At 44.1% G+C, this 12,044-nt stretch overlaps 1 protein-coding gene across 1 annotated transcript in view; it reads left to right on the top strand.

Annotated features, from left to right (window-relative positions):
• Nucleotides 1–4,505, top strand: part of LOC142574404 (uncharacterized) — a 155,333-nt gene extending 150,828 nt beyond the window's left edge. The window contains exons 6-7 of the mRNA XM_075683495.1: nt 1,847–2,009; nt 4,221–4,505. Of these exons, the coding sequence (XP_075539610.1) occupies nt 1,847–2,009; nt 4,221–4,440 (383 nt within the window). The 3' untranslated portion in view covers nt 4,441–4,505. The remainder of the gene's footprint in view (nt 1–1,846; nt 2,010–4,220) is intronic.
• Nucleotides 4,506–12,044: the final 7,539 nt, after the last annotated feature.

Here is a 12,044-nt window from a genome sequence, read left to right as displayed (position 1 = left end):
GACTGAAGGTTTCCACTAAAGTACTTCCTGGGGGTTTGTAGACAAAACATCAAAGCAGTTTCCGTAGGCTTTGCGATGGCAAGAAGACACCGCAGAATAAAGTACGTACTGAAACCGCAGGAACTGAGAAACACGTCACAACGCTTGTCTGTTGCACGCGGTTGGCATCGACCAACTGCTTTATTCCTTTCAAATGCTCTTGCCGAGACTGCACGTGAGGCTCGAAGGGCTTCAAGATAACCGCACATTGCTATCTTGCAATTACTAGTTGATCCTCGTCGCCAAAATATTTGCAATTGTCCCCGGACCCCATGTTCTCTGGAACCTCGTGGTGCGACTGCCGGTGACCTGGCGCGCGAACTTCATTTACTCAGAGCGTGAGGACGACTAGCGTTTATATATATATATATATATATATATATATATATATATATATATATATATATATATATATATATATGTGTGTGTGTGTGTGTATATATAACGCTACTCCTTGCTGCTTGCAAAGCTGTGGAATTGAGAAATACTCAGAAAACGTTCCATGTGAAATTTCCACACATCCTTCGCGATGCCTCATTGCCGAGAATCAATGAAATTAAAGATCTTGGTGTCTACTTCGACAAAACGTCATGCTTCTTTTTACACGCTAAATATCTGAAACAGCTTACCCTTGTTTGTGGTATATCGCATGACCTTCACGCCCCTGTTGCTTTTCTAAGGTTGTATTCTACTGCATGCTTTCCACTACCACCGTATATCTCTGTAGTATGGGGTGGAACGTGTGAATCTAATTCTGACCTCATTGAACGTGTCGCAAATGCATTTATATATGTATTTTCAAGCATCGCCTTTGCCCTTCTGGCGACCACAGTCAAGTTCTTTCGAATATATCTCAGCTCACACCTCTAAAATCAAGCCATAATAAATTAGATCATTTGTACCTCTCTAAGGTGGTCCACGGCATTATACATTGGCCGGAGCTTGTATATCTTGTGCAACTTCCTGTGCAGTAAAAGTATAACAAAGAACAGTCTGCATTTCTACCCGGCCTTGTTGCATTATTGACGGTCCTATGGCTCGGCTGCAAAAGCACGTAATAAGTATTGTGCCTGTAGTTCAACATAGTTCAACCTTTATTTTCCGTGTTTTGTATACATGTAGATAATAATGTTCTATGAGAAACTCCATTTTACACCTGCCTCCTTGTTTTGTTTCCTGTTTTGTTTCTCCATCTGGCATTGTTTTTGTTTCTGCCACATGTCTTCTTTGTACATTTTTCTACTGCGAATTGTTTTTAAGCGCGCAAGTACAAAGGCTCCGTAGCTGTTCCGGGCCAATGTAATGAATATATTATTATTATTATTATTATTATTATTATTATTATTATTATTATTATTATTATTATTATTATTATTATTATTATTATTATTATTGCGTAGAGCTGCCTCCTTTGCTAGCGAACGCCACACTTTATTTATCACGGCTAATGAGGTGGCGCACAGTTCCGTGAATGATTTCGAAAGGAAATGGACGAGTCCAGATACATACAGGGCGTCACGGGTGCATTATTCTTACGGTGCCTGAACGCACACGCGCCGTAAGCGCTTCTATAATTTCATTTTTCTGCGCTGTCCGAAATTTTCAAAAGGGGAACACGCACTCAAATCGGTCACAAGCAGGGTTCTTCCAATGGCCATTGTCGTTCATCGTTGTAAGAACAACTGTACCGACAAGCTTTGCGAAGCTGAGGTGTGAGGCAACTCGCTGTTATACCCGCCTATTGTATAGATGTAGCTCTTAGTTGCAGCACTTATTTGTAACAGGACCATGCTGTGCATCTTTGCAGCTCCGCCTAGGCCGACCAGCCCAATGTCCTCAACGTTCGACAACAGCTCTGGTCACATGGCACCGATCAACAAGCGGCTCCGACTGGAACACAAGGGCGCGTTGGCGCTACCGAACGCCCTTCAAGACGCAACAACCACATCCCAAGGATCTTCTTCTCAAAAGTATGAGCTGGACATGTTTTGATTAAGTAGAAACTTGTCATCCGGCGGCATTGCAGAGTCAGAGGAGACATGTGAATAACTTCTAGATACAAATTTCCGCGCAGAAACAGACTTTCCGCGGAGAAAGTGTGCAAGGTTGTGCTGGCGGCATACCTTTTTTCCTGCAGTTTTCATCAATCACCCATTGTATCTTTCGTGCGCTATGCATGCATGTCTGTGTCACGTAGTCGCCTCGCCCCAGGTACTTGTATTCTATAAGTTGCACCTCATGCTAGCACCTTCTCGGCTACGCCTCCCTTGTCACTACCGGGCGATGTGTTACCTGTCGCCTGCTTTTGCATGCTGTTTACTGAGCTTTCCACGTCTATTTGCGAGTACATGCTGCGCTTTTGTTCCTGGGCCTTGCTATTTTGTTTGCTGAGCAATGGTTAAAGGGACCGCGAACACACAGAATGTGTCATGATATTTTGATGGAAATGAAAAACAATTTATGCCGATAACATCAGCATGGTGTTCGCGGTTTAACCAGACATCATAATTTTAGAATGGCATACAATGTCGGAAAAAATACAGTACAGCGAGCCACTTTACGGTAAAATCGTGCTTCTATAGCTGCAGGATGACATTTGCTTTGCGTAATGCTCATGTTATTGTGTTCACCACACGCATTGCTTAAAATCGCAACACTTATGTTACATAGGCGGTTGCCTTTATTTTCCACGAATTCCGATCTAAAAAAAATCGCACTAACAATGGTGATGCCTGCGCGGCAACGACCGGTATTGTAGAACCATGGCGGGCCGCGGCGTCCCTGGTTGCATAGCGGTGCACTTGAGTGCTTTTGAACGCCTGATACTTTGCGAATGAGCACCTCTAGTTATGTGGTATCTCTGTGAAATACAAGATATGCGGCGCATAAACAGCGGCTTGATACTCAGAATCACTATTTCTTGCAGCTAAGGGCCGCACTTTTCTATTTCCCACTAATACCGGCATAGAATCCCAATCGGGCTCACTTACATTGTTTCCACCATGTTTCTAGCGTACGATTTTATAGAAATTATCACGAGTACAAATTAAAAATCGTGATAAACATATTCCACGGCGATTTGCGCATTAGCGCAGCTGGCCTCGGAACTAAAAACGGTAAACTTTTCTTTGTAATAAGAGAAGCCTCTGCGCCTGAGTACAGCTTGCTCCTCGCGCTGTCTGGGACAAATGAGTTCATCAGGCAGCACAATTGAAGGGAGTCAGTGTTTCAAACCACGTCATTGTGTTGACATGTGAAAGAAATTTGATGAACCTTAAGCATTGCGGCCAGGAGGTACCAAAAACACAAATTTCCAATGGGTGCAAGACGACAGCAGTGGTGAGTTGCGTCCACGGCACTTTGCATAGGCTCAAGAAGGTGCGTAAGTGCGTTGGTGTAAGCATTTTCCTGGCCGATCAAAAGCTATGAGGAATATGTCCAGCGTCTCATATTATGCGAAACCACGGAAGCGCACTTCATTCACTCTATCCGTGACACATGTGTGAGGCAGGCTTCGCTGTCATTGCAGCAAGATGAAAACTTCGTTACAGGCGCCGCAGGGTGATGTTGTCATAGTTTCTCCTGCGCTTCATTTCGCAGCATTTTGTCACCCGCATAAGTGCTCTTCTAACCGGCTTTATTTTTAAGTGCAGCGCTTCGTTTGCATCCTATGCTATTCTTAGTACTGTTTGCTACTTACATAATGTCAGGTATGATGAGCAGCATGCCGTGAATGTCTGAGTGCTTCGTTGAAACGATGAAGTGGACAATCACGTTTGCTTGCGTCGCTTTCAGTCTGTTTGTCCAGGGTTACTTGCGCAGGTAACGTGAATACTGTTCAGTTATCCCAGCTGGACATAATAAGGCTGTTAAAACACATCCACAAGATTAAAAGATTAATGCTGTTTGGACACATCTGCAAGTTCAACATATTAAAGCTGTTTGAACACATCTACAACTTGAACATAATAATGCTGTGTGGACACATTTACAGCTTGATCACACTAATGCTGTTTGGACGCACCCACAACTTAATCATACTAATGTTGTTTGAATACATACACAACTTGAACATGCTAGTGGTGTTTGAATACATATACACCTTGAACATGCTAATGCTGTTTGGACACATCTGCAGACTAAACATAATAATGGTGTTTGGGCGCATGCACAACCTACAGGGATGCACAACCGGGCCCCGTGCCACAGCCCGTGGAGGAGCAAGGTGCCATGCACATGGCGGCCCATTTTGCCCCGGAATTGCTCGCCCTGGACGGTGATCTCTTGAGGAAGCCGTCGATACTGAAGCCCGTCAGGGTTACGATCAGCAGAGCCTCGGTGACGCCGGAAAGTGAGGATGGCGCTGCCAAAGAGGCCATGGTACGACGACCACTGGAATGACTGAATAACGAGAAGCCAGCCTGTATGGAGCTGAGTCCTATGACGTTCTCACGAGAATAAACATGTTCATAACTTCACTAGAAAATATCCTCCGAGCTGCTACAAAGCTATGAATATAAAGAAATAACAAGTAGACAAATGCAAGAGACATATAGCTGCGTTTTACTCGAAATATGGACAAAATAGAAATAGAGATGGCACGAACGCAGTCCTCTTTATTTACGCAATACTGCAGCAGCACATGGACGACCAAAAAGGATGACGGGACACAGCGCTGTGTGTCATCCTCTGTTTTTCTTCGTCCATGTGCTTCTGCGCTACTGCGTAAAAATGTCACGCGAACTAGCCAACCAGTCTGTCCTTTTGAACGGCCCTTTTCCTTGTTCTCCTAACGTACAAGTGCACATTTGCGCCAACTATTCAAGTGACAGCGCTTGACAAGAAGCAAAGTGCTGGACTGGAACGTACCGATTGCAATTTTTTTTTTTACAAGAGATAGCATTATTTGATCCATAGGTAACTTGCTTAGCCAGGTTTCGAGCAACAGATCTCCAGACTGCTGTTTTATATTTCTGTTCGTTTTACACCCCCCATTGTTTACTTACCTGAATAGCTTCTGGTGACTCTCGCATAATAACATATACATTGCAATGGGCTGTCAAAACTATTCATAACTGAACAGGAAGATAACTTGTCACCATGATGATGATGACAGCGATGACAACCTTCATCGTCAAGATAAAAAAACGAAGACGCTCTAAGCAGCTAACTCCCCGCTATGCAGCGCTCCTGGTGTGTCACTCATACACGCAGTACGCGTTTCTGTCATGGTGACAAGGCTCACATCGGTTTCATTGCCTTATGCCGTGACACTACCTGAATTCAGTGAATCAACAGCCATGGTTTACTCGCGCAGTATCTGGAGAGCGCCGTTAGGTGTCCAACAGTCTTGGTTCAGTAGCCAACCTATGTACTTTTATCTCAGCATGAGTCTGGTACCCAAATAGGTATCCTTGCAGAAGCGTCGGAAACGATCCGAGGTCCAATTCAAATCTCCATTCACTGATTACAGCACACGATTTGGAGATTTTAGCTTACCTTCGTTCTCTGACAGCAATATGCATGGCGTGTCCCGCGAGTCACAACAACAGTTTAAGCGAAGAGAAAGTCTACAGTTCGGCACAGAGTCGCAATGACAGTAACAAATAGAGCTAGCACGCCAACACGAAAGTAAAGGAGGCAATAACCGTGATCCTTGAGGTGATGAAAGCTCTTTGGTTTCGTGACCTTCATCCGATTGGAGGCCTGGTTTACAAAAGTTAACGAGATATGTTTGCATAAGCTTTCATATGCGCATTTCTCATATGTATCATATCTCTCAAACATGGCATGTGTGCAATGTGCGCTAGGGGTAACTCTCATGGAGCAATATTTAAAACGCGTCGCATACATGCCTCGGACTGTACCGGAGCGTTTATGTTGCGCTTCCGTGTGTCGCAGAAGGAGTCTGCAAAATAAACGCCTTAGCAACGCCACTATGCCGTCAATGAGAGGTCTATAGTCCACTCCATGTAAAGACTGGTATACTTACTTCCGGCTATATAAATTTGCAGTACGCCGAACTGCCGCGCAATCAGTCACTGTGCGTTAAATATTTGATATTGTTCGGCGCTTCGTGCATATTTTAGAAATTCAATGTGTGGTTTCTATTAGCCAACTCAATAAACCACACCGAAACATTTGCGATTTCATAATCTCTTACGCTGGAATGTCTTCTTTGATATGTTAAGCTGCAAATATTCTACCAAATATACAATAATTGCTGCAAAAACATTGTACTTGCAGCAATTATAGGCCATTGAGGGACTTCAGTTGAAGAGAGAGGAGGGAGGGTACATGGCGAGGTGCAGCTGTGGCTGTCGGAGTTTTTCCCAAGGAACTCAAGCAAAGGCTTACGTGACATCGCAAGGTCATACTTTTACTGTCATCCTGCTGCACCCAGCACGTTACCCAACTGCACAAAAATGTGGCAGTTGGGTAACGCCTTAAAAAGAAAACGGTTTTTCCTTGCGAGATTATGGGTTTCCTTTACTGTAATATGGGACCGATACTTAGGCGTGTTGGTGCGGTAACATACTCTTGTTGCAGTGAAAAAAGACGAAGAAGTAGACGAGACACAAATAACGTGCACCTACCTTTGACTGAACATTTTATTGAAAAAGATCGTATATAAGCGATTGCAACACGCATAGAATCAAAAGGAACGCGTCCTGAGGTACAAATACGCAGGCGAACAAAGCATAATATTAAAGAATAAAAGCAGAGATCATACATACAACATTGCCAAAAAAAAACATCAGGTCAAGAAAAAAATATTTACCCGGTTATCAAGGGAGAGTGCACGTGCTAAGCGGATTTGCGTATTAGTTTTCCGAGATCGAAGCCGAAGCTTTGCTCACGCATGCGTCCCCCGTTATTTTAATATGAGAAGCTTCGATCATTTAGCGAGTTGTGTGGCAGCTACGCCTTGAAAGGACCAACATGCGTGTGGAGCCACATGTGTGACAGCGCGACGTTAGATGCCATGTATTAAACGTTTTATTATCATTGAGTGAGCTCTTCCATTCGGATATTGAAGTACCTCCTACTCTGTCCCACACATGGTTTTCTACATGTGAGTGGAAATTAATAAACGATCCCCGTCTTGTACGTTTCTTTCTTGTACTTTTGACTGATAAGGCAAATGACAAAATATCTCTAAATATTTTAGAAATATTACGCGGAAAATTACTTGCTTGGGGTAGAAGTATTAGAAGGAAAGGCTCTCGCTCGGCGCGTGTAATTAGGCAAAGTTATGGCGATTTGATTACCTAGTAACAAGTATGATTAAAGACAACTTGATGCAAGCAGATTCGCCTAACTTACAGTTTCTTCTCGTGCTCTCAAGATAGATGTTCCCAGGAAGATAAAGACTTGAAGGAAAGCAGTTCTTTCGCTGAAAATGAAAAGGCACCTTGTTGAAAAAGAAACTGCAGTGTCACTCCTTGTTCGACTACTAATTTAGGAAAGCAAAAAGTACAATCTATGACTTGAAAACAAAATTAATTGTTGGCAATATTCCCTTCAGCAACTTCTATATGTTATGCTGCCGCAGTAAAAAATAAAAAGAAATTACAGTGTTTGTGGTTGATTTCAATATAAAGTTCATCTTTAATGGCCAACTTTCTTCCCGTTTAATGATGTTAGACCTCACTGCCACACGTTTATTTCTTCGTCCACAATATTTATTCCGTGCCCCACCAGTTAAGAGGAAGCTTTAGCTCAGGCCTAACTCCGTTGCGGCCTATTCAGATGCATGTTAAACGCAAAAACGCTTTTCTCAGATAACCCCCGGACCAATCTTAACAAATTTTGTTGCATTTGAGAGAGAAAGCTAAATTCTAATAAGCGTTCGATCCGGAATCTCGATTTAGGCTGTGAATATTGTTAAAGGAACATTAAAAAATTCGCAAGTTAAAAAAAAAAGAAAATAGACGCGCGAAGTTTCTAAATAAATAGCTTTGCATCAAGAACAGATATCGCAGTTAGGTAAACGGCATCCATTAGATCATTCAAAGCGCACAAATTTGATATGTCAGTTTATATTTCACGTGATTTTGTTGCGCTGTGTACTAGGGTTATGCAAAAGGTGTATTATTACATTTCACATTTTTTTGAGATTCGCGTGTAACATACCAATTTCGTCCGATTGAGATGAACTATTAGATGCAGTTCAAATAATTGTGGTATGAGTTTTCACGTCTGAGTTAAAGAGTTGTAAACTTGATAGTTTCGTTGTCTAAAAATTTTCAATTTTGTTAATTTTTGATAAGACATCCACGACCTAAACCGAAGATTCGAAACAAGCAGTCACTAGATTGTAAGCGTTTCTTTTAAATGCAACAAACCTCGTCAAATTGGGTGCAGTGGTTGCCGAGGAAAACGAATTGTCCTTTTACATGTATTTAGATGGGAGCACCCGAGCTAAAGCTTCCTCTAAGTCCCGTGCGGCGAACATGTGAGTGGCTCCATCATTATTATTCCATTAGCAACCAATTTGCGCCAAGCAAAAGAAAACATAGGTATCTAGAACGCAAACATACGCGCAATTAAAACAATCGCGATAAGTAAGTTTCCCTTGCCCTAATTTGCTCTTAATTTTTATTGCACTATCCACAAGTATTCTTGTGGAGAAGTTTTTCTGGTAGCGAAAATATTACTATTGTAGCCCACCGATTACGTTACCCCCCTCCTGTTGCCCAGTGGCTATGACGCTGCGCGGCTGAGCCGTGTGGGTCAAATTTTGATACGGGCGAAATTCACGAACGCTGTTCTACTAGGTACACGTGCATGTTAAAGGAACCCCGGGCGGTTGAACTGAATGCCTCATAATCACGCGGTTTGGGCACGTAGCATCCGTGAATTTCATTGCTAAGATTATATCAGCTAAAGCTCAGAATAAACAGGAGAATGCTATACTGCGCCCTTAATATTCCGGCATCAAGGGGAAGCGGGACATATGAAGATGTGTTGGAGGAAGAATGCCATCATTTCTTCCTTCCCGACGCAGTGCAGGACCAGTGTGTTTGCAACCATGCATATTGTTTACAGCGCCAATGTTTCTAAATGGTGACCACGCTGTGACGGATAGTGTGCAAAACACTATAGTTCGATATGGCGTAGGCCTAGGCAAAAAAGGGCAGAGAAATGCACTCACCTTCGGCTTCTTCTTTGCCGTGCATTACATTGAAAGGCACTCTACAAAGGAGAATATTCGAAAATCCCCCAGGAAGTGTTCTGGATATTGCCTTTTGAGGACACTCGTGGCTGCAATGGCCCTACATATGGCGCTAAACTGCTGTGAAAGTTCATGCGGACTGAAACATGACGGTCGTTCCGCTTGCCTACGCTGAGCCTAGTGGTAGCGCGAGCTTACATTTCTTGGAAAGCAAGAATCTCTCTTGACCTTCGCCACACGATACGACCTTCTCTGAGAACTGTTTCCATCGCACTCGCTGCAGCCCCAGCGACGCGCGGCGGACTTGGACGTCCCCACGTCGGCCTCGCAAGGCTCCGACACGAGGACGCCGGAGCCGTTGCCGTCACGGCCCCGGATGATTTCGATCGCGCCGCAGGTCCAGCTCGTCCAGTGGGAACGCAGCGGCGCGTCGGGCACCACCGACCGAGAAGACTCGCACTCGAGTCAGTGGCCAGCAGCGTGATCATTCTTACTCATTTGTGCGCGACGCGACCGGGCAGCGGGAAAGGGGGCGGAAACACGCGACATTTTAATCTGCTCCACATAACAGGAGAGCGAGTGCGACAGGGCTGGACGACACTTCAAAAAAGACAGACACTTCTCTGACGGCAGTATACACACCGTTGTTATTCCATGAAGAAGCACAAAAACACAGGCGTGATTAAGGTATGGATAGGAGTATACAGTACCACGTCTGTGTGCTGCTTCATGTACCGTCCCTTCTTGCAGCGCGGTTTTCCCTTCACCATTCCTCTGGAGAGCGTGGTGTGCGGTCGTATTTGTTTTATAGTTTCTATTCAAGTGTTTCAGCTCCCGAAGCGCGCATTTGATTATGAGAGGCACTTTAGTGGAAGGCTCTGGAATAACATTGAACCCCGCGGATCTTTAACCTGCTGCTGAATACATATACAAGTGCACTTTTTACATTTTGTCCCCGTCGAATGGGGGCCGCCCCGGTCAATCAGCAGCAGAACATCATACCCATTCAATCACCGTGGCCGGTGTGCGTGTTTTTTTTTTTTTTGCTGTCCCGGTTTTGCCCGTTCTCCGTGTCCTCAACAATTACGAAGTTGCCGAATGCTCTGACAATATTACCGTTATTACTTTCGTAAGGATTTTAAACGAACAGTTACGCACAGTCCACTGTTATATTGACTAAGTGCAGCTTGAGAGTACTGTCTGCTACATATGAGTCAGCCGCCGCAGGCGCTGCCCTCGAATTTCGTGCTCGCGATACTGAAACTCTATGCTGCATGTCCTGCGACCATCGCTCCTCCTCATTCGCAATGAAAAAAAAAAAGCCTAGCGACAAACTGCTATGTCTAGTAAATTTTGATAACTGATTTTCAAGAACACTGCACAGATTGAAAGAGCACCTCCTTTAGCTATCTCGACTTCCAAATATACATATCCATAAGAGATGGCGTAGGCAGTAAAAAACGAGCGCGAAGGTGGACCGCACGCTCGAGCAATCAAGATACTAAAGTGCTGGAGTGTTTACAGCTTGCAGCCAGAGCAGCAACTCTACATGTAAAAACTGTGTAGCGAAGAAGAGGAACGCTATAGTGGGCCAACCTTGGCAGCGCTTTCTATTGGGTCAATCTCTTGAGCGCTTTGCTAGGGGGAACGCCGCTCGTGCTCAGAGCCTGTGCACTTATCTGACGGTCGGCCCGGACGCTGGTGACTAATAAACACCTTTACAAGACTTGTAAATGTGTTTATTAGTCACCAGCGTCGAAGCAGGTTGGAAGACACCAGCGTCGAAGTCACCAAGTCGAAGCACTCTCCACCACTTAGTGGTGGTGACTTGGTGACTTCGACCTACAACGTCAATCCTGGAACTTTCTAAACACATTTCTCGAAAACCACGATATCTAAGATGCCCTCGGGCGAAAAGAATAAAGCTGTTAAAGAAGCCCTTCCTTGGTATCATTACGATAAGACATAGCGTGATTTAGACCCTTTACAAACGAAGCAGGATGAAAACTTCGCACCTCGAAAAAATCAAAAGTTATGCATGAAGTAACTAGCAAGAATTCAAGATGCGGGAAGCCAAGCATCAATACCACTCTGAGACTCGCGCAAGGCAGGTGACCTTGACAGCTCCCAATGGCGTCTCCGGCATTTCTACAGCTTTGGACAGCGGTTATACTAGAGCTAATGAGAAGGAGGAAATGGGGGAGGGGGAACTGACCACTTAGTTTTTCTGGGAACGCTGCGGGCCTAAACGCTAGGGAGTTGGGAATTGTATGCCTTATTTAACCTACAGTGGTGCCTTCTTCGATCAGTCAGACAGGGTTTGAACATTTCGTGCTTGTAAGAAATTGACGGCTTTGCTACCGCCGCGATCGCAATACAATTCTCTGCAGTACAAACGAAAATAAGCAAGAAAGAATAACTGCAGGCGTAGACGAAAGGAATAGACGCATATAGGATCGTTCTAATGTGCTGAAAATCTGTGTGTTAACTTTACGGCTAGGTGTTGTTGCTACTCATTCTTTTCGTGAATAATGTAAACAAAAACCTTCCCATCATTTTTCTATGTTCCTTTCGTGCGGAAATTTCGCATCCTCAAAGAAAGCTCGTTTTGGCAGCGCGCCTCGTAAGTTGCTGTGGATAAGTTCTTGAACATTTATAGTGCTATGGACTGCGTAGTGCCAACATCTATTCGCGTATTAGGTTCCCCGAATACGGTTTCAAGATCTGTATAAGCTAGCTTCTATGCATTGTGGGCTTTATAGAGAGGGAATCGCAGCAGGTTCAGATGTTGGGAATTTGTCTGCTTTATATTTTTTAGTGTTGTCAT

Source organism: Dermacentor variabilis, chromosome 3 (assembly GCF_050947875.1).
Source record: "Dermacentor variabilis isolate Ectoservices chromosome 3, ASM5094787v1, whole genome shotgun sequence".
NCBI classification, from domain to species: domain Eukaryota; kingdom Metazoa; phylum Arthropoda; class Arachnida; order Ixodida; family Ixodidae; genus Dermacentor; species Dermacentor variabilis.
Note: the sequence above shows the minus strand (reverse complement) of the source record. Positions and strands in the feature narration are given on the sequence as shown.